This window comes from Solanum lycopersicum, chromosome 4 (genome assembly GCF_036512215.1).
Source record: "Solanum lycopersicum chromosome 4, SLM_r2.1".
NCBI classification, from domain to species: Eukaryota; Viridiplantae; Streptophyta; class Magnoliopsida; order Solanales; family Solanaceae; genus Solanum; species Solanum lycopersicum.
In genome coordinates this window covers 64,817,975-64,841,476 of record NC_090803.1, presented here as the reverse complement: position 1 = coordinate 64,841,476, position 23,502 = coordinate 64,817,975, and the positions used below count along the sequence as shown (strand labels likewise).

At 28.3% G+C, this 23,502-nt stretch overlaps 2 protein-coding genes across 2 annotated transcripts; one reads left to right on the top strand and one right to left on the bottom strand.

Moving 5' to 3' along the window:
* The first annotated feature begins 6,288 nt into the window (after positions 1-6,288).
* On the top strand, positions 6,289-11,444 carry LOC101256482 (pumilio homolog 12-like). Its single transcript, XM_010322008.4, has 5 exons — positions 6,289-7,287; positions 7,377-7,539; positions 9,873-10,036; positions 10,130-10,388; positions 11,008-11,444. Exons 1-5 carry the CDS (start codon positions 6,419-6,421, stop codon positions 11,170-11,172), a joined length of 1,620 nt encoding a protein of 539 aa, XP_010320310.1. The 5' UTR covers positions 6,289-6,418; the 3' UTR covers positions 11,173-11,444.
* Positions 11,445-14,542: 3,098 nt separating this feature from the next.
* On the bottom strand, positions 14,543-15,457 carry LOC101266025 (gibberellin-regulated family protein). Its single transcript, NM_001330165.1, has 2 exons — positions 15,343-15,457; positions 14,543-14,960 (listed from the first exon to the last, which is right to left on the bottom strand). The coding sequence occupies exons 1-2, from the start codon at positions 15,422-15,424 to the stop codon at positions 14,776-14,778; spliced, it is 267 nt and encodes an 88-aa protein (NP_001317094.1). The 5' UTR covers positions 15,425-15,457; the 3' UTR covers positions 14,543-14,775.
* Positions 15,458-23,502: the final 8,045 nt, after the last annotated feature.

The window sequence follows — 23,502 nt, the reverse complement described above, 5'->3', positions numbered from 1 at the left end:
GAGAACTGTGCAGTAGCTGCCCTGGTAATAATGATCAATGGATATGTCATGTTGAGCTTCTTTCTTTCTAAAGTTAATGGCCTGTTGTTTGGTTTTGTGGCTTGCCTGGGAGCTTCTGCATATGTGGCTTTTCTTGTTTATCTCATTTCCCAACGTCATAACCACGCAGAGTTGAATGGTTTTACTCACCTTACAAACTGAGTCAACAGCTTGAACCCGTGACCTCCTAGTCACACAGCCCTTTTGATCCGTCCCTTCCCCGGGACCCTATGCATAGAGGGAGCTTTAGTCCAAAACAGGAGAATACATTAGTAAAGGAGGAGTTCTTAATTGTGATAACAGCACTAGAGAGTTATGACAAAAGCTGAGGCATTGATCAAATCCTTGTAGATTATATGTTTGAAGTGTCTCATCATTACAATATCAAAATACAAGTGAATCAACCATGAAGATTCATGTTGTCTAGACCTTCCAAAGATCTTGCCACACTCGTATTGAAGTTTCCGAAAATGCATAGCTTTTGGAGGATCTGACATGCGATAGTATTTTTAAAGTGTACTGACCACATAGATAGAGATGGTTAATGTATCACAGGCAGATATTTTCTTGCCACATTGCCTCTAGCACTAACTGGATTTGGAAGCTTCTATAGTTTAGGCGGGTAACACACATGCGAAACTAGAAAATGCAGCTTACTAGGCTCTCGATAAAGTATTATACGTATTAAGTAAATTTTTTAATACAAATACAGAGTTTTGATCGAAATTTTTGAATTCTATCAAAATTGTAACTAGAATTCTTGCTCTGTCCTTGCCTCGCAAACACAAAACCAAATATTGGCTATGGTTCGTCTCTCAATGTATATTGGTCAAGTACATTTGACTTGTTATGATATTTTTGAATAGACGTGCATTAATATAACCTACTTCTTTTGTACCATAATACTTGTCATGTTTCATTTTTCAAAGTTAATTTAGCTAATCTTCTAAACTTAATCCGATTACATCTTAGCACGTTGGTCAAAGTTTAGATGGTTTGATTCTTAAAGAAATGTGACGAGTAATTTGAGATCGGACTAATAAATATATATCTAACATTAGTAACAGCCGATTGTCTTTGAGGAGAAATATTGTGTTTACAATTCCAGCTCCATCATAATCTGTCATTAATTGGACTTTCTTTTGAAAATTATACTAAAATTTTGACCAAAAAAAACCCCTAAATTAGGAAATATTTTTGATAAAAACCTTATGTTGAAATTTCAAACATATTTTCGAAAAAAAAAACATATTTTCGAGATCCAAATTTGGAACAAGATTAGTCAGTAGACATAACAATTTTTGCGTGTTTGGCCAAGCTTGCCAAAAATTTTTTTTTTTTTTAAAAAAAATAGTGTTTTTTAAGGGAGCATTTAGGAGAAAATATAGCAAAAAATATGTTTGAGAAGCTATACAAAAAGTATGTTAAAAATTGCTTTAAACTACTGCGGTAATTTTCTTTTTATCCTAATAATTTAGTTTTGTTTTTATCCTAATAATTATTTAGTTTCTTAGGTTTAGGATGATTTGAATTTTGAATTTTAAATTGTATCATGTTGTATAGTTTGTTGAGATATTTTAGGCTTTCGAATTTTGAATCGTGGTTTGTTGTTGTTGTTTGTTGTAAGTTGATTATTTAAAGTCGCTTGATAAAAATAAGGAAAGACATTTTCAATTCTGTTTTTACTGTTCTATTTTTTTTAAAACCCAACAAAGTACCAGTAATTATTCCTAAAAATACACTTGGAAAATATGTTGAAAAAGTTTAGTGAAATATTAAATTCTATACATATATTTATTGATCAAAGACAAAATGTATCTCACCAAAAATACTTTTTTTCAAAAAATAATTTTGGAAAAAACACTTCTCAAAATAATCTAATTGTATAAATTCGACCAAATGAGTCATTGTCTTTGAAGAGAAAATTAAGTCAATCTCTCTCTCGTTAGTTTATTTCATTATTATAGGTTTAAGTTTAAATAAATTAATCAAAAAAAATTTAAGAAGAACTTCTATTTTTAGAGTGTTAATATTGAAGATTTTATTTTATTTTTTAAAAAAAGTTATGTTATTCGAAGGGATGATTCAAATTATAATCTATTGATTAATGAAAGAAAAAAAAGATAGTAGAGAAACCTGTTTGGCCATAATTTGAAAAGAAAAGTGTTCTTATTCCTTTTTAAAAAGTGCTTAATTTAGTGAATAGTAAAAATTGTTAACAATTTTTTTTTGCATAATTTTTTTTGAAATATTGACCAATCACAAAATGTGTTTCTATTTATGAATACTTTGAAATTTTGATTAACCACAAATCGTATCTTTAATATTAGCAAAACATCGATACTCTCAAAAGTAATATTTTGAAAAAATAATTTTGATAAAAGAAACACATATTAAAATAAGTAAAATTTAAAATTTTAATCATAAAAACCTATAAATAATTGATTATTTAATTCAACACCTTCATAAAGTCATAAGTGGTGAAACTATGGCTATATACAAATGATTTTTTTTTTAATCTATATAAATTTTTTTTTAAAAAATAAATTAAATTTGCAAGTGTTATAACTTATAAGAGACCATTTCCTTGAAATTATGTGTATTGCTATAAAAGACTAAGAGACATAATAATTACACAATGTAAAAATTGAAATTAGAGTGAAATAGTATTAATAGTAATAATATTTCATTTGAATCAAACCAATTCACTATCATCCTTTAATTCTCTTGTTCACATGTGAATTATTATTCAATTAATTATTTTAGTACGTTATTTTCTCCCTTCTTGGAAGTTTAACACTTCCTATATCTATATATACGAGTTTCAATTATTCATATAAAAAAAATTGGCACAATATGAACCGAAAAGAAAAATTGAATAGAAAATTTGATCAGAATGATATTTAATTATATTATTTTATTTTTTTTGAATATTTTTATTCTTTTAACGTTAATACCTTTTAACTAAAAAAATGGAAAAAAAAACAGTTTATAAAAAAAATTATTATACACTTATAACATTTTCTGGCCATTCGGGAGTTAATTATATTTCACTTTCTTTAAATCTTACTCCTGATCTTCCTTTTTTGATTTCATATTTTTTTTAAAAAAAAATCAAATTATATAAATTTTAATTAATATTTTAAGATTTATTATACATGATATCAATATAAAAAAAAATTGTAATTTATAATGTCAAAATAATATTTATCAAAATTCGCAAAAAAAAAGTTAGTATTTTTCCTTTTTTGAAAAGAAAAAAAAGTATGAAAAAGAGTTATTCCTTCCTCGACTATGTAATTCCTATTGCCAAGCAACAGTTAACATTTCATAAAAATTGGTATTGGTCATAATACTAAGTTACTAACCATGGTTCATGAATAAATTTAAATTCCAAATCAGTAATTACTCGTGAAAACACGTTTATAAGTAGAATCAGATAAAATTAATTTTGTATTTTATTTAAATGTTAATTCAAACGTGATTGAGTTGTGTTAAAATTATTAATTCCTTCCCATTTGAATATTAATTCGAACGCGGTTGAGTTGTATTAAAACACATCTACAAGTAAAATCAGATAAAATTAATTCTGTATTTTATTTGAATATTAATTCAAACGTAGTTGAGTTGTACTAAAATTATCCTTCCCATTTGGATATTAATTTATATGCGGTTGAGTTGTAGTTGAGTTGTGTTAAAACTGATAATCGTTTTCTATTTAAATATTAATTCAAATGCAATAATTTTTTTTATATCACATTGAACCAAAACTTATTTGAGATTACTCGTAACATTGACTAGATAAATCATTTATACTATTTGCTCTTGAAATAGGTACACTAGGGGATTGACTTGACCATATATATATATATATATATCTATATATTAGAAAATGGTAAAATATTAATTGAAGAAAGACAACTTTTGAATTGATCAAGATTTTAGGAACAAAAAAAAAAGGTTCTTTTGAATTTTAATAGCAAAAGTTGTTTTCAAAAAAGATGAAAAAGAAAACTTTTCTTTAAAAAAAAAAAAAAAAAAAAAAAACTTCAAACATTGGTTTAGTTCAATTAATCTTTTCATATTAAAAAGGTCATTTACTTCAAATTAATTAAATAAAAATTAGTGCTCTCCAAAAATAGTTTTTTTGAGAAGTAAGTGTCCAACAAAAAAAAAACTTTCAAAATTAGCAAATTACATAAGGTTAACTTAACAAGTTAGAGAACGCATAAATACTTGAAAATTTTTGTCCATCTTGTTGTGAAAATATTTCGTTGATGTTTAATAATTTGCAAATATTTGTATAATAATATCTTTGTATTAGAATCCTAAAAATATTTATTTCAATGACGTTGTATCTATAATTCTTTTGAATTGACTTTGTTCTTCAACTCGATATTCAAAAAAATGTGCAAATATCGATACTAAAAAAAAAGACATGTATTCATTCAATACTTTTTAATCACTTCATCATCTTCGTGTCATTTCGACAATTCTGAAAACTTCTCATTATGAATAAAATAATTAATATAAAATTAGAACAGATTATATATAAGACATATAAAATAACATAAAATAAAGAGTATATTTATTATTAATGACTTAAATTCAAAAGACTATGTTATTTCGAAATTAGTTTAGATATATATAATAAACATAAAATGAACTAATAATGAATAAAATTTAATAACCGTTAGAAAATTAGCATGGTCAAATTTCAGAATTAAACAATAAGTAATCCCAAATAATTAAAAGTTGTTTAACAATTAATTAATTTGAAAAGTATCAAGTATTTTCAATTATTTTATATGAGATATTTTGTATTTTCGCATAAAACAAAAAAAAAATAGTTGGAAAAAATAATCCACAAGATCTTTTTTAGATTTATAACATATTTATTTTCTCAATAAATAAATACATAATTTGTATTATATAAAAATTTCATATCTTGTATCCTCATTTTTTCCCTATAAACTAGATAACTCAGTTGTATTTTTGCTTTTGAAATTGATGATTGACTTGACCTCTTGAATAATAATAGCAAAAAAAAAAAGAAAATGAGAATTTGGAACCTTGGTACGTTCAATTAATGCTCTAATATTGATTAAAAAAATATTTATTTCAAACTAATTATCCAACAATAGTTTTCAAAAAGAAATTCTGAAAAAAAAAGAGAAGTGCTTTTCAAAATTACGAAATTACGTAAGGTTAGCCTAATACATAAATACTTGATAAATTATTGACCATTTTTTCTCTAACCTCTTATTTTGAAATTTTCAAAATCTGGTTTGTTATCCATTTTTTCAATATGCACATTTTTTTTCTACTTTTATGTTATGATGTAATTAGAATTAATATATTATAGTTTTATGTTAATTTTGTTTATTCAATGATCACGTCAATTTTACAATTAGTTTTATGTTAACTTTAGTTATTCAATAATTTACATATATCAAATATTATATCTATCATATAAATTAAATATAATTTATATACACTAAATTTTATAAAAAAGTGTAAATAACATTTTTATAATATAAAAATAACTTACATGTATCTCTTGTTATATTTTCACGTCATATATACCTTGTTGACTATTTCTTATAATTTATATATTTCAAATTTTATCAAAAAATGTAAAATATATTCCTATAATATCAAAAATAATTTACATATATCTCTTGTTATACTTTCGCATCATATGTACCTCTTTCGTATTTGTATTTCAATTCAAACATAATTCTCCATATTTTTGCATCAAATATACGTTCATATCATATATATCAATTTAAATAGGAGTATAATCCTTCGTAAATTTACGCTTTAATTCACTACTAATCTCAAATAACAATATATCTATTATTTTTCAATTCAACTATAATTATACTTTCTCTCTATCTTATATTTCTCAATTCAACTATAATTATACTTCCACTACATATGTACTTCTTCCATTATATTTTTCAATTTAAATAGGAGTATAATTCTCCGTAAATTTATACTTTGATTCAGTACTAATCTCAAACAATAATATTTCCACTATTTTAATTCCACGTGTCACTATAATATTTTATCAATATTTAAGTCAAAATATTTTGAAGTCAAAATAAAAAAAGGTGAGAGTTAGTGTTAAACGAAACTAAAATCCAAATTTACCAAATATTGCATGAGATTCGAATACAGTGTTTCTCTTCTTCTCTAACTCTTCAATCTCTTCCCTTATTTATCTCTTCTTTTAACCATAATTAAATTAGCCTTAATTTTTTCTAAATTAACTAAAATTCCCTTATTTATAGAACCCCCAAGAAATAGGGTAAAACTAAAAACCCCTCTATTTTTTTTCTTCTTCTTCTTTGTTAACAAACTAAAATCTCCGATCATGGAAAAACGTTCGCCGGAAAATAACTCCGGCCACCAACTTAACCGGAATGGGTTTCAAGAATTTCATCCTCGTAGCGTCACAAACAGTGGTCCACCTCTTGAATCTTTGTTCGGCGGTTTAAGGCTTGATGATGAACAGGTTCCTCTTCCGTCGTTTGGTGTTCCTTCTCCGGCGGCTGGTTTGTATGATGATGAAATTTTAACAGGGTTTAGAGCTCAAGAAAGGCTCAACAATGGTGCTGACTTGCAGGGTTTAATCCGGGCCCAGAATGCAATTAATGGGGCCCACCAGAATCTGACTGTGGGCCCGAACATTCTGAATCAATCTCAACCTCTAGCTGCTGGTGGTGGTGGAGTTCGATCACAGCCATGGTACTATTCAGAACCATCATCACCATTGATTGATAATGACTACCTGAGACTTAACTATGAACTTCCTGACTACAATGGTTACTCTCTTGCTGCTTTTGGTGGTGTTGGTGGTGGTGGTTTCTTGCCCAACACGGCACCATTGATGTCATATAGATATAACAACGGTATCATGTCAAACAATTTTCGAATTGGGTCATCCATTTCGATGTATAACCAAATTGGTAGTGAATTGAGAGGAAAAATGGTTGCTTTTGCTAAGGATCAACAAGGAAGCAAATTGCTTCAATCTAAGCTTGACAAAGGGAATAATGAAGAAATTGGAGCTATTCTTAGCGAATTGATTGTGTGTGTTAGCGATCTGATGAAGAATCAATCTGGTAGTTATGTTATTCAAAAACTTTTTGCTGTATGTAACGAGCAACAGAGGACCACTATTATTCAAGCAATAACAAGAAATACCCACCAGTTTATTGGTATCTGTTTCAGCCAACATGGGTATGTCTCATTAAAAATTTGTCTTTCTTTTTACGATCTATCAAAAATAAACTCTCTAACTCGGTGGGATTGTATTATTATTTTACTAGGGCTCGAGCAATGCAGAAATTGTTGGACAATGTTCTTACCCCACATCAAATATACATAATTTTATCTGCTATAGCTCCTGTTGCTGTTGCATTGGCTAATGATCAAAGTGGTCAACACGTGATACAATTTTGTGTGAAGACATACCCTCCTGAGTATATAAGGGTAAACAAATTCATAATTCTTGAAGAATTTGTGTGATTGGAATTGTCTTTTTCTTACTTTCTGTGTGCCCCACCTTTTATTAAATTACTACTGTATTGAAATTGAGGTCTTTATTCTATGTTTTTGTCAATAAAGAAAGAGTTGAAAAAGTTTGATTTTTTGTTCTCGTCCATGTGTACAACTGGTACACAAGAGAAAGTACAATACCTTCTTGTGTCATATATGGTATGGTTTAGTGTAAAGCAATTGCTTGTTTAAACTAGTTGTATGTAGGGGCGGAACAAGGTAGAATCAAGTGATAGTTCATTGAAACCCGTGAAGAATTCTTTTTTTTTTGTTTATGTCTAAGTTATGCTAACTTATGTGGGTTTACTTTGGTATAACCCAACACGTACCTGCTTACTCTTTTGAATAGTCTGAGCAACATTAAACAATTTAAATATGGTTGTTCTTTTTTATGTTTATACCTAAGTTGCACTCTTCACTTTAGACCCTGCACCAACATAGGTTTATATCATCCGAACCCCTTGGTGAAAATTAAACAGTTTATATATGGTATATTATCTTATATGTTTGTACCTAAGTTGCACCTCACCTGTGTTGGATTCTCTGATAATGGTTCGAGCAACATAGGTTTATACTATTTATCTATATAGTAGATGTTGAACCTTTTTTGACTTTGTGTGTTTATTTCTTCATGTTTTGAGCCGTCTTACTGAAAATACTAACTGTCATTGGTTTCTTCTCTAACTTAAGTACTTCTTCATGGAAAATTTAGCCTATGTACATGGCGGCAGATTAAGATTCTAATTCAGTGGGTTGTTTTCTTTCATGTATGTACCTTTTTTATCCTTTTGCATGTATATATGTGTGCCTATATCAAGTTCGAGCATGCGGTGAGTTTTGCTGAGCCTGCTGGTCTGTTTTAGACAATTGCTATTTGTATATAATGTCAATGACTAAATGAAGAATTTCCTTGAACATTAGGTGGGGGTTGTAAAAAGTTAATGCCTTTAGCTTTTGTTATAGAAGGCACTATGTTGCTCTGACTCTCCAAAAATGCAATAACACCCTGGTTAAATCCTCCAAAAATTTCAACCACACTCATGCTATCCAACATATATGAAGAGTCCGAAATGACATAGGAAGACACAACTAGTTTCATTGCTGCTCTTTAATGCATTGTGATGAATTGTTTTAATTTGTTCTTGTTTAGCTCTCCTTGTACGCTTGCTAGAACCTTTCAGGAAGACATTTCTCTAAGGTAACACTAGAGGATGATAACATGCATATGCTTGTAGAATATTATATTTCACATTATTCTTTCTTATTGAAACATGGAATGCAGAACCCTAAGTCCTTGTTGTTTGAAATTTATATACTTAATGTAAGAATAGAGACTTTCAATGGTGGGTGAATCTAAATTTATTAAGGATTGTCTGAATTTGATCTAAGTTGATGATTACACAATATTAGAAATAATCATACCCTAGACGGTGCAGACAACACATGGGTCGTTTGGCTCAAAACAAGGTCACATCCCAGAAATATAACCCTTGGATTATTACCAGGATAACGATCCAACCTTCTGTCCCTTGATTTTTGTATAAACTGTATCCTGGTTTTAGCTAATGCATACAACTATACACTTAACAAATTAGTACCAAATCTATATCGGGTAACCCCTAATCCTTGCAATCAAACTGCCCCATAGAGGATAAAATGAAGTAAGGTTGCTTGGTATGATTTAGTCGTGTAGCTTGCTCCTTCTAATTTGAGATTAGAGGTTAGTTCATTGATTGTGTACCAACTAACTTTAACTGTTTATATATAGTTAGGTACCAATAAAATGTAACATGAAAGTTCTGATTTTATTAGATATAACCTTGATAGAGTTGAAATAATAAATCTATGTAGATGGAAAAACGCTGTGAAGAAAGAAAAAGTTCACATATATATAATATTGGTTCAAAGGAGTAGGTAGGCATAACAGATGAAAATTCTTGTTACTTCCAGTAAATTAAATTACGCTGGCTTCTGTTGGTTATCCTTCATGTCTGCAAATTGTTGTTATGCAAATTCTCTCAAGATAAGTGTTTTTTAATTTATTGCTTTCCTATATTGTTACTAGAATGTAATTTATATATTCCGCTTTACTCATATTTTTGCCGAATATAAATAAACCCTTGCTTACAATCACTCTCATGTCCCATTTCTCTGTATAAGGTGTCGGGTGTTCCCCTGTAGCCTGCCTCTTCCATTAGCTTGATTAGTGCTTCTGTTTAACTTTTTTTTTGCCTGCAAGTATCTCACTAGTTCACTGCATATTGCAGCCTCTTCTCTATGAAATTGCAAATAACTGCTTTGCAATTGCTACCCAAAAAAGTGGGTGCTGTGTGATACAGTCATGCGTAGAATCTGCTGGTGGAGAACTCAGAGATAGCATAATTGCTGAGATATTGACAAATGCAGTGCAGCTATCAGAAGATCAATATGGGTATGGCTTGTTTTCTTTTTCTCTTGCTTATGTAATGTGTGAAGGTGAAGTATCTATATAGGTCTAATTGCTCTTACGTTTCATTTCATCTAGCAACTATGTGGTGCAACATCTTGTGGGGCTGAAGTTACCAAGAGTTACAGATATTTTAATTGATAGGCTTCAAGGAAACTTTCTGACTCTCTCATGCAATAAGTATGCTAGTAATGTTGTTGAGAAAATTATCCTCGAGTCAGGAGATGAGCACTCCACGAGAATTATCACGGAGCTTCTCAGTAATCCAAGTGGTTCAATGCTACTCATGGACCCTTATGGTAACTTTGTCATCCAGTCATCACTGCAAAGAGCAAAGGTAAGTTTAGTTCACTAAATTCAATGGTCTGTGAGCCTGCTTATATCGTGTAAGAAACAAAATGAGCCATATGGATAAAAAATACTCAACTATCCAGATTATCTTATCGTGGTTTAGACGTTCTATTATATATTCAAGAAATTCAGAAGTTGTGCCAAGCTATGGTGTTTAAGTAACCCCGGGTAGTTTATTTCTCACTTAAGTATCAACCTCTAAAAATAGACTTCAGTAATCAGCTATGGCTCCATCCTTTGTATCTCATGAAAGCATATGCTCTTTAGTTTGCATTTATTTAGCTTGTATATTATTTAGAGATGAGGTTGCTATTTATATTCTTGTAAACCTTCCTCAGTGTCCTTTTCTTACGATGTGCAGAAGCTAGAATAGCAATAGATTGGTGCAAATTCTGGTTTTCTGTTTTAAGTCAGGTTTTCTGATGAGTACACGTGGCCGAGACAGGAAAAATAAACAGTGAAATTGATCTACTTACCATTGCAAGTCATTTTGAATCGTTAGGATACATCTCCATATTTGGCTCTTGTAAACCTCATTGATTCTATACAACTTTCTGCATTGTCAGTTATTAAAACATGTCCATTTTGTTAATTTGACTGAGCAGGGCATTCTGTTGGAGGCTCTGTATAACCTCATCGACATCCATGCTGCATCGATGAAAAGCAACATGTACGGGAAGAAGGTCCTTGATCGGTTGGCTAGCAGGAAGGAACAGATGCATTGTACAAGATTGTTCATGAGCGACAGGTATAAGTTAACTCGACAGTAGCTGACTGGTGTTGCTGTGGCTGCCTTCATTCTTTTTGATGGAATTTCAGTGTGTTGTTGCGCATCTGGAATACATTTTTCTATCTAATATGTTGTTTGTTTCTGTGTATTAAAGATCTAGACTTGTACGCGAGCGTGCGAGCCTCCTCGATGTGATTTATAATGCTCGTACTCTGTAATTTTGGTCCTAACGTTGTTCGTTGTTATATCATATTATTTAGGACAGTTTGACAATGTCTGTTGAATAAAGTCTTATATCATTCATTTGTTTTATATTTTTTGGTTATCTAATTCTTAGTATGATTGTAGTTGCAAGTATTTTTCCCAACTATGACAGCAGTTTTTTTCTTTTGAAATTTGAAATAATAATCTTAAGTCGCATGTTTAAATGTTTTTTTTCTTCTCTTAATTCTTTTTTGGTTCTTAAAAGATGTCAACAAAACTTGAGTAATACATATGAAAATTCTTTTTTACTTCTGAGAACTTCCACATGATCCTTTATTTGTATGTATATTTTTGAGTCGCTGATGCATAAACGATTTGCTTATTTATCCTAAATTTTATCTAAAAATATTTATGGCTAGTTTAGTGGCTTCTTCTTTTAATTCTTTTTGGTTCTTAAATGATATTCACGTGATTTAAGTAATATGAAAATTAATCACCGAAAAGTTCATTTTAATTTCGTTTTTACTATCGAAAACTTGTATATTTTAATTCCTATTAGATCTTAAAAAATATTCACGTGTCTTAAGTAATACATATGAAAATGATTCACCAAAAATTTCATCATAACTTCTTTTTTACTGCCGAAAACTTGTATATTCTAGTTGTTTTTGGTTCTTAAAAGATATTCACGTGACTTAAGTAATACATATGAAAATTATTTACCGAAAAGTTCATTATAACTTCTTTTTTACTATCGAGAACTTGTATATTTAAATTGTTTTTTATTTTTAAAAGATATTCACGTGTGACTTAAGTAATATAGATGAAAATTACTCACCGAAATTTTTTTATAACTTCGTTTTTACTATTAAAAACTTGTGTATTTTAAGTTGCTGGTGCATAAACGATTTACTTATTTATTATTCTTTTTATATAAAAATTGCTAAACGAAATTAAGTTGCTACAAATATTTATGGCTAGTATAATGGTTTCTTATTTTGATCCAATTCATATTTTTTTTTGAATAGATGTATCATTGGTTACGTATTTGCTAGTTGATGTTAGATCAATATATTAATATGTGTTAGTCATTAAGTATAAAATACGTGTGATACACATTATCCATTAATGTATATGTATTGTCTGTTAATTTGAAGTTTTTACTTCTTTCAGAGGTACTAGAAAATTACATCAATGCACTATACAATGGATTATAAAAATCAAAATATAAGAATCAAAAAGATAAATATGATAATTTGATACATAATAAAGTAATCAACATTGTCACTATTTTGTGTCATATAACTATTATTGAAACTGATACATAGAACTCTAATTATAGAACATAATAATTTATGTATCAAGATTATTATTGAATAATGTATATATATAAATACCCTTAGAAGTTGGACAAAAATTAAACAAATATGAAAGATTGTAGATACATAACACACCATTGATTTGGTATTGTTGGTAAAATCTCTTTAGATACTAGAAATCGATAAACAAAATAGAATAAATTTGAAATTCAAAAATGGAGTGATGAATACAATTGTTGATCCGTGAGAGTGATTTCAGGCGTGAAATAGAAACAAAAAATTTTGAGTTAGAAGGTTGTGAGTTATGTATCTCGAAAAGGAGAGAAGGAAAGGAAAATAGTTTTGTAATATTTTGAAATGGTAGAAAATTTAAGATAACATGTAAAGAAAGATTGTGTAGTTAGATAATTTTTCCTATTTTTTATCTATTTACTTTATGTTTTGTTTAAAATTTTCTATTATATTTGTTTAATTTCTCGTGATAAAAGATCACTCTTCTTTTATTTTATTTTTTGAGAAATTTTGTCCAATTAAGAAATCCCACTAGATGTGCTACTGATAATAAATATTATGATTTATTTTCTCTGAAGTAATATAATTTTTAGATTAAAAATAAATTGAAGTCTTTATTGAAAAACCTATCTACACTTTAAATGACCGATAATATTTTTGAATTTACAATGAAACTATTCTCTTCTTCGTATTAGTAAATATAATTTCATATAATGTCATCCAACAGTTTATATTACAAATAAATGACTATGATTTTATTGATTTAAATTAATTCTTTATTAATATAAATGTAAGTAATAACATTATCATTAATTTTAAGCATACTATATTTATCTAGTAAAATTGTATAAATAATAGAGACAATTTTAATAATTTTATAATTTATATGTGTTTTATGTTTAAGAAAAAACCAACATAAAAGTCCAAACATGTGTCCACTTATCTTTTTAACAATAACAAAAATAAAAATTATGATAATTTTTTTTATCAATTATAAAAATAAAACTAGTTTGAAGATGCTTAAATTTACGATAAAACTATTGTGTTCTTTATATTAGTAAATATAATGTTATCCAACAGTTTATATTTCTTCATATTAATAAATATAATGTTTCCAACAGTTTATATTTCTTCATATTAGTAAATATAATGTTATCCAACAGTTTATATTACACATAAATGACTATCAGTGTATTACAAATATAAATATAAATAATAACATTATCATAAATTTTGAGCATACTATACTTATTTAGTAAGATTGACAATTTAATAATTTTACAATTTACTTATATGTGTTTTATTTTTGGGATAATGTCCAAGTATCCCCTCAACCTATGCCCGAAATCTCAGAGACACACTTATACTATACTAAGGTCCTATTACTCCCCTGAACTTATTTTATCAATAATTTTTTACCCCTTTTCGGCCTACGTGGCACTATCTTGTGGGTCCAACGATGATTGACTTTTTTTTGAAACCAGTGCCACGTAGGCAAAAAAGGGATAGAAAATTACTTATAAAATAAGTCCAGGGGTAATAGGACCTTAGTATAGTATAAGTGTGTCTCTGGGATTTCGGGCATAGGTTGAGGGGGTACTTGAGTATTTTCCCTTTATTTTTTATTAAATAAAAACATAAAAGGTCCAAATATATGTCTAAAGTTTCAGTTATCTTTTTATCAATAAAAATCATGATGATTCTTACCAAAAAAATATAAGTTAATAATAATTTTAGCCCAACCGGTAAATAATTTTATTGACGGATCGATATTCAGTTTAAATCTTTGTCCCAAAAGAAAAAAACAACAAAATTATTTGGATAAATAAGCTAATAATTCCCAAATTCTTAAAATGCAGTTGGAGATATGAGCTATTCTACTTAACCAAACAGTAAATTATTATTTATGTGAATTCAAAATCATATTACATTTATAACAAATCAGAAAATTACCCTAAGAGTTCAAAGAAGAACCCATTTATTTATTAATATAACAAACTTTTTTTTTTCTTCTAGTTTTCAAATTATATGTATAACTTTAACATACCTAGAAAACTTAATATGTAAAGACCAAATTTAACCACTTAGATATTTAAAATACATCAAATTCAAGGGCATTTAGACTTGCCCTTAGAGTTCTTCTTGTCCCTATAACAAGGACATTCATGTTTGTTACCATAAGTTCCAGAAGGCACGCATTTGCATTCTTCACAACAAATTCCACAGTATTTCAAGCATCTGTCCGCAAGTCCTGCCTTTGAACATCTCAGCTTGCACTTCGAATCACAAAAATCTTTAATAAAAAAAGACCTTATAATTAGAACATATAACTTTTTTTACTAAGAGTGCGTAACAATAATACTGTGTGACAGTCAAACTAAAATAAAAAAATATTATACTATATGAGGTTCAGACCCAAAATTCCTTCGCTCAAATGAAAACTCATTACCACTAGGTAAAGGCACAAGTATATTCAATTTTAAATATAGAATTTGACATATAATTGGATACCCTGGAGTGGCTAAAGCTACGCCCTTGACAAAAATTACATATTCAAATTTCACTTCATTAGGTATGAAAAAAATAGAGTATACGAAAATCTTATTACTACTTCGTAAATGTATCCAAAAAGACTAGTAGCAAATCTTAAAGATGATTGAAGAATCGGTACTTACATGAACCAGCCATAGTAGTTTGAATGAAAGAAGGGGTAATAACAAGAGTGACCAAAAGCAGAGTTAATAGAAATAACTTCATTTTTTCTAAGATGAAAATTTGATGAAGTGAAGCATTAGTAAATGGTTTTAATGGGAGAATATATAGCCAGGAGAAAAATTGGTGGTCCACTTAAAATATTTTTTAATAACCAATTAAGTAAGTAAACTGTGGGTGGGTCTGACAAAACAGGATAAAATAAATTCATTTATACCATTTTCAAATAAATACATGATACATATGAACTATTATTAGTTATTCATAATAAATTAATATATATTTTCATTTTAATCTATCTCTAATTATTAAAAATAATAAATTAGACGTAAATATTAAATGCGAACAAATTATTTTTTAAAGTTCAAACAATCAAATGTGAAAAAAGAATAAAAAAAGTAACAAATAAAATTTAAAACGTAAAATTCTCATAAATATCAAATACGAATAAATAACGATAACGATAGATGTGGAGTGGGGCTGTTGGAGTATTTGCACTAATTAAATAAATTCAGTACGTGGTTACGCTAAAATTAATGATTTTGTCATCTTCTGTTTTTAGTACTATGTTTGGCATATGTGCAAGCTGACTATTAAGAAGACGTTTCGTTATAGATTTCTAAAATATTTTTACTTTATATTTAAAAGTCATAAAATTACGTTTTTTTAATTATTCGTAAAAAAAGAGTAAGATAAGCTTATCCTTATTCTTTTAAACTTTATTTATGGTTATATATTTGAAATTCATAAAATTAAAATTAAATAAAATCTTTTATCTAATTATATTTTTTTGTATTCGAGTATGAATATATTTAAAAGTTAAATTAAGTTACAAGCAGTTTTAAACTGTTTTTCAAATGTAGTTTGAATTTTTCTGGTCAAACATCAATTATATAATTAATAAGTAGATAATTTTATGGCTAAATATTTCATTAAGATTTTGATGGATTTTTAATACGTACTAGAGTTATTATTATAAATATAATTCCTAAAGTTCACTATGAAAAAATTAAGCAAAGATTTTTTACCCAACTTCACTCCAAGTTCCCACCTGTGTGGAAAATCTTGTACTGAACAATTAAGCTTTCTTCACGAATTTGTACAATTGATGTCAAGTTTGGAAGTTTGAATTATTGTTTTTAGATGTTTTTTTTCAATTTTTACTTTCAAGTATTTTTTTTTTTTGTTAATTTTATCAAGATATTTATCCAAACTCTAGATCACTTTAGCATTCAATCCAAAGTCGTACAATAATAATTGAGTGGCAACAAAATTGTAATTCATTTGAAATCTCTTAAATTTATCTTACATATTTGTCGTAACATTATCGACTTTGATTGTGGTGCACTATCATTAATCAGATGTCTTGAGTTCAAGTCTTAAATATCAAGAAAATCTTATTTGAAGTGTCTTTCCAAATAAATCCTATAATATGCAATCCAAATTTAATTGAGACTCCAAATAGTGGCCATAGAAGGTAAAAAAAACAAACTATTTATTCGTAACTTTATATAATAACATTTCTCATTTATGTAACACTTTGGGAACTATGAAAATTTCTGCTCTATGTTCAAACTAATATATGTGATCAATTCTTTTTTTTAATATTTTTAAAATTAGTTATTACTAAAAACAAAATACAAATAATGTATTTCACGGCGAAGCGAGAAATTTCAAAGGATGTAGTGAATTTTCTTTGCTACTTGTGAGATTTAACATATTAATATTTTAAATTTATGTGTCTTTACTCTTTCAAAACACCTGAAACCACTAGGCTATCTCATATTGTTGTGTGAAGAATGTCCAAGATATATTATCTAACCACTCTATATATTATTTTATCTTATATATACGGTATAATTTTTCAATGACCCTAATATAAAAATGGCTGCACCACTGAATATATTAAATTAATTATATTTTGATTTTCTGATATAACAACTATCGTGATTCATACGTTGAATAAGAACGACAAGTAAAGTGATTCGTGGAGAGGGTACTATTAATGATATTTTGCAAAGATTTGGGACCGATGCATGTTACTACCACTTATAATTATGACTTGTCGTTTATTGATAATTTAGGTGTAATAGTGCTTTTCATTTTCATTTTCTATCCCCCACCATCATGTTTTGTTCTAGCATGGCACATTTGTGTGGTTTGCATGGGCACCTTGTCCTAGGATGTTTTAATGCATTTACATCTTTCTACACAAAAAATAATTGAGAAAGTATTAGAAACATCCGCTTGAACTTGACGTAAATTATCAATTCTGTTTTTAAATTATTCACAATTTCAAAAATATTTTTCTCTTTGAGTAATTTAACTTAGAAACACTTCAGATCTATTACATGACACATCAAGTGATCTCAAACTCTTGTAAAAAATTTGGTGATCTTAATAAAAATTAAGAGAAGTCCAAAACTTGATGAGAATTAAAATCGAAAAAAGTTTGAAATTTGACGAGAATTAAGAAATATGTGTCACTCATATTACAAGCTTAGAAATATATTTAAATTTAGTTAGTCAAGTAAAATCGATAACTTTTATGGCTATTATTAATTCAAGCACCAGCTGGTGTTGCTATTTTAATGAAAGTGTAGTGGTCCTAGACTGGATCTTTTTGCAGATCCATTCGTGCAATTCACGTGATATGTCTTAAATTTGTCCTATTACCCTATCAATGCAGGACACGTGTTATTACTATTTTTTAAGTCTAATTTTACTTACTTTATTTGATAATCAATATTTTACTTTTGAGGTTGTATTATTTTTTTAAAAAAGTATAATAAGTAAATTTCTAATAAACTGAACAACATTTGAAATTTATGATAAAATGTCTCCTAGATGTAAATTACGGCGAATTCAAAAATTTTGACAAGCATATATATATATATAAGAAACAAGGATATGTTTGAAGAATTATAATATATTTATATTAAATTATGTTAATTCAATTAATTAATAACTCATAAGCGAATTCAGAATTAAAAATTTAACAAGTTTAATTTTTATGATTTTTAGCATGGTAACTTAGACAATGACAGAGAAATTTGTAGTACTTTTCACTAGAACAACACTTGTTTAATTAATCTTTTTTGTTACTTACTTGTGAAGACTTGGATCTGAGTAATTAACTACTAATTATACTTAGTGATGTCATGTTAGAATAAAATTTTATTATTTAAAAGCTTTTTTTCTTGATACTATATACTAAATTATTTATCAAATATAAATAAATATTATAAGTGTCGGTGCCCAGATCTTAACTCTTGTCCTATTTTGAACTATTATTACCCCACTTTGTTTCCTACGTATTTAATTGCATATTGGTTTGTAACTTTGTAGAATAATAAACTAATTTTTATAAACTCAGAGTTAAAAATAAATTCAACTAATAAATATAGTGTATTTTACTTTAATGGATCAAAGTGTTGTTATATTGAATAAACTAAAGCAACCTGCTTATAACTCAATTTTAAATCCATCATGCGAGTTACACTTTTCGATGGTTGAGCCAAATGATAAGAAGTTTTAGATCGATATTATATGCATATATTTTGAGATCATACAAGACTCGTATAATGTGATTTATGTCTTCTATATAATTAGTGAAATATTATATTAATGGACACAAATTCCTTTGTAATATAAAAGAAAAAATGAATCGAGTAATTTTTTTTTATTTTTTGTGAAATAATATATGGCTCATTTCTCTATTTGTCATATGTTTCAATTTTATGCAGGGGCCATATAAATTGATCAAAAAGTGACATTTTGTGGGTCGTATCACATATCAATTTTGCATTATTTCCACCGACTTAGCTCGTTTGAATTTATTAGTAACATGTATATCCATATTTTTTTAAGCATAAAACAATTCATAAATTCTCTTATAACTCGTACATATATTCTAAATTGCAAACGAAATACCGTATTAACTTTATATATGGATGACTTATCTACTTACCAACTATCAAACATTGTATTACTTATGTTGGAGTCCATATACACCTGCTTATAGAAGCGGACTCACATGTATAGGTGATGAGGATGGACGTGCACCCATTAATTTCGAAAAAAAATTATGTTTATGCATGTTTTGAGCCTTGAGGAATGGATATATACATTTATTTATGTAATTATACAAATAAAATTATTCAAGCCAACAATCAACATGTATATTACCCACACCATTGACCACGGAGCTATTACGATCAACTGTTACAACAAAGCTAAAATACAAGTACTTATTAGCTTAGAATTCATATATAACCTATATGTTTATATTTTCGTCATTGTTCACACCACTATAGTCAATTGGACACGAATCACGATATTATCTCTCAATCATCATTGAAAGTTTTGCTAGTGCCTACATTATCTATGGTGTCTTCACGATCTTTTAAATCCTAAGTTCGCCTCTGCCTACTTAACTCACTTTGATCGAGCTACCAAATGATTCAAAAGAAATCAATATCAATGTTAGCGAGGTGGGATTTTCATTCCTATACCATCCAATGACTCATTGTTAAAAGTGCAAGGATTAAAGTATAATCTTAGCATTTTTAGCCAGTCCATAGAAAAAAAAATTCACCCATCTAATCGTAATAGTTTACAAGTATCGTGCATACTTAGTGCATTACCAATATATATACTGATCATACTTTTTTAAATATTGTACATATTATACTGTGATTATACACTATATATTAGTAGTTAATACGACGATTATACACTATATATTAGTAGTTAACTTTTACAAATTACGCGGTTAAGCAAACTTATACTACTTAATTACTCATCATAGCTAAAGTTTGTTATAATTAACACTCACGACTAACATTATGCTTTAATTACGTGGACTGACTTCGAGTTTATATAATTAGCAACATTTTTATATGTATAATTCGCCGGAATATACAAATACATATGTATAATACATAATTATCTAATTGATATACATATATAATTCACCTCTCTCCCACTATCTCTCTACCCTCTCTCGCTCGCCTCTCTCCTCCCTCTCCCAATCTCGCTCACCTCTCTCCTCTCTTTCCCAATCTCGCTTGTCATATATACAAATGCAGATGTATAATATTCAATTATCTAACTGATATACATATACAATTCACCTCTCTCCCACTCTCTGCTCTCTCGCTAGCCTCTCTCCCAATCTTACTCATCTCTCTCCTTCCTCTCCCAATATCGCTCGCCTCTCTCCTCTATCTTCCAATCTCGTTTTCCATATATACAAATACATGTGTATAATGTTATCTAACCGATATACATATAAAATTCACCTCTCTCCCACTTTTTGCCCTCTCCTCTCTCTCTCAATCTCGCTCGCCTCTCTCCTTCCCTATAACATATAGCTACGAATTATAATTGTTAAACTATAGCTACGGAGAGTAATTAGGTTATTTTTTACTTGCTATATGTGAAAGTTTCTATATATTAAGATACTCTTTTTAATGTGTTCTATTGAACTTCATAAAAAATGTATAGTGGATATCCCAATAAATTTGGGCCTCAAAATGCACAAGCTATTTCCCATTTGAGTTTCTTCTTTGATGGCTTTCTCCCATGTTGACAAGTGATAATCCTTGTTGGGCTGGAATTTGACCATTGGGTTGGGCTCAACTCAATTCTGTACGACCGTTAAATCATTTTTGTCGAAACTTCAAAACGAAATGTCCGCATATTTGTCATATGAATCTTCAAACACGATATATCTAAAATTATTTCAAATGGTTAAACATGTCGTAATAAGACGATACATACTAAAATAGTAGTACTCATATGAGGTACCCAGGATTTTTTTTTCACTTTAGTTGTATCGAACAATTAAATATTCCCAATTCAATAAAGCTCACTAAAGCTAATTAATTCATACATTGACACTACAAACGTAGTGAACGTGGTACCAGTACTATACTTTATAATCTTTAATTTTGTTTATATATGATAACATTTATAAAATATGGTCACTATTTTAATTTAACACCACACGCGATAACCAACAAGTGAAAATGAAGTTACAATAAAGTAATATTCTGTCGAGACACTTAATTAACTAAATGGGAAGATCAAATCAAGTGCTATCTTTTTCTTTAATCTCTGCCATTAATTAAATCAGATAAATTATTTGTTAATTCAATTCTAAATTGATTTCTAACATAAAAACAAAAAAAACAGACCAACCATTTAAGACTTTCTAAACCTGATTAGGAAAATTCTGTTGAACACAAAAACAACTTGTGGGTCTTGTCATTGATTTTGTGATTATGAAATTAATAACAAGTCACACCTCAATTGCCCCACCTTCTACTAATTTCAATCTCTCTCTCAACTAATTATTAATCGCAATATCATTTTTTTCTTTAAAGTTGATGACGCAGAAAACAATAATATATTCAGGGTGATTTCATAAATATAAAAGATTAATACAAACACGAAGATGATTCTTTTTACTTTTATATAAGTAGGGTTAGACAGCTAGTTAACAACTCTACTCTTTTAAGTGAAGAATCAAAAGTCGTCTGCATGTGTTGTGCATCTGTAGCGTTCTACTCGTGGAGAGAGGAATGCGGAAAAATGAAGTCCTCTCGTCTGCGTTCAATCATGTTTTAAAAGTCAGATTGAATTTCTAAATAATATTCTCGTCCAAACACATTTATTTTTAAAATTCTGATTTTATTCAATGTGTTTTAGTGCGGATATAATATAAAAAATAATAAATTTAAATATTTTCCATTAAGTTCATTACACAATTTACACCTACTCACGGAAGACTTCTCTTTAATAGAATTAAATATTAAGAAAATGATTTTCATGGTATTCAGCTAACGAAGAAATTAATTGATTTTTAAGGCCGTGATCTACCTACCATAGTTGATGTTTAATATTTTTTTATTAGATTGTGGATTTGTGATTTTATACATGTTTTGAATTTCTATAGTTTGATTAAGAGTACGTATGTTGATCAAAAATATACTTTTTTTTAATAACCTATTCACATTATCAAATCCATACCCAAATAAAGAAGGAGAAATGAAATAACGTAAGATCAATTAATGAATTATAACGTATCATATGAACACACAAGTGCATGTTCATCTAGACACATGTTACATTAGAACGTTGGTGTGATGGAAAATGAGTCGAGGGTAACATGAACAATAAAAATTCGTGTAGCTAATTCAAATTTGTTTGATACTGAGGCGTGGTTAATGTTTACTATGCACAAATGTTTGTTATAGGCACAACGTGCACACCATGTTACCCATAATTCATGTATTTGCATGGTGAAACACCTACTATGGACAAATTATTTCATTACAAGTATTGTTCCTTTTAATTTATTATAATTTATTGCTCAATCATTATTACTTTTGTTATAATTAGGGCAAGATTTGACTATGCATGTAATGGAATTTATACAGAATAAATAAATAATACAAAATAATAAACATATTGCTAGAATTAATTTGTATACAGTCAATGCAGTACTGTGTATAATGTGTGATGTGGTTGGCATTGGAAAAGAAAAAAAAATGAGTAGGAAAGCCAACAACTTAGAGACAAACACCTAATGACATCAATCTAATATTTGTTGACAAAAATAAGGTAGCTAGGAAAAAATAGTGTTTATATATTAATTTTGTGGAGTTTAAATAAACAAATTTTAGTTTCATATCTCTATATACTTCCTCAATTTCAAAATAAGTGTTTTCTAAGTAAAATTTACGTTAATAACAAAGGAAAAAAGAATAAATATATCTCCAAACTATCGTAAAATATATGCAGATACATTCTGTCATACTTTTGGAATGTTGATGTCCATATCGTCTAAAAACTAGAGCATATATGCCTTTCACTATAACATAATATTAAATAGGGACACGTGGCACAATTTTATCCGTTAATAAATGTTGAATCGTTGGATAAGATTATGACACGTGTATGTCCTTTAGTATGAAAGGTATATATGTGTTAGTTTTTGGACAGCAGGACACCAATGTCCCAAAAGTATGATGAAAGGTATTTGCATACCATTTATGATAGTTCGGAGATATATTTGTCCTTTTTCCCATTAACAAAACAACAAATGCAACATGTAG

What these genes read in the sequence shown, in the direction of transcription:
- LOC101256482 (XM_010322008.4), top strand. Translation starts at nt 6,419, where the DNA reads ATGGAAAAACGTTCGCCGGAAAATAACTCCGGCCACCAACTTAACCGG. An exon ending in ACCCTCCTGAGTATATAAGG is followed by an intron (nt 7,540 to 9,872) that starts GTAAACAAATTC and finishes TGCATATTGCAG; the next exon opens with CCTCTTCTCTATGAAATTGC. An exon ending in CTATCAGAAGATCAATATGG is followed by an intron (nt 10,037 to 10,129) that starts GTATGGCTTGTT and finishes CATTTCATCTAG; the next exon opens with CAACTATGTGGTGCAACATC.
- LOC101266025 (NM_001330165.1), bottom strand. Translation starts at nt 15,424, where the DNA reads ATGAAGTTATTTCTATTAACTCTGCTTTTGGTCACTCTTGTTATTACC. An exon ending in AACTACTATGGCTGGTTCAT is followed by an intron (nt 14,961 to 15,342) that starts GTAAGTACCGAT and finishes TTTTTATTAAAG; the next exon opens with ATTTTTGTGATTCGAAGTGC.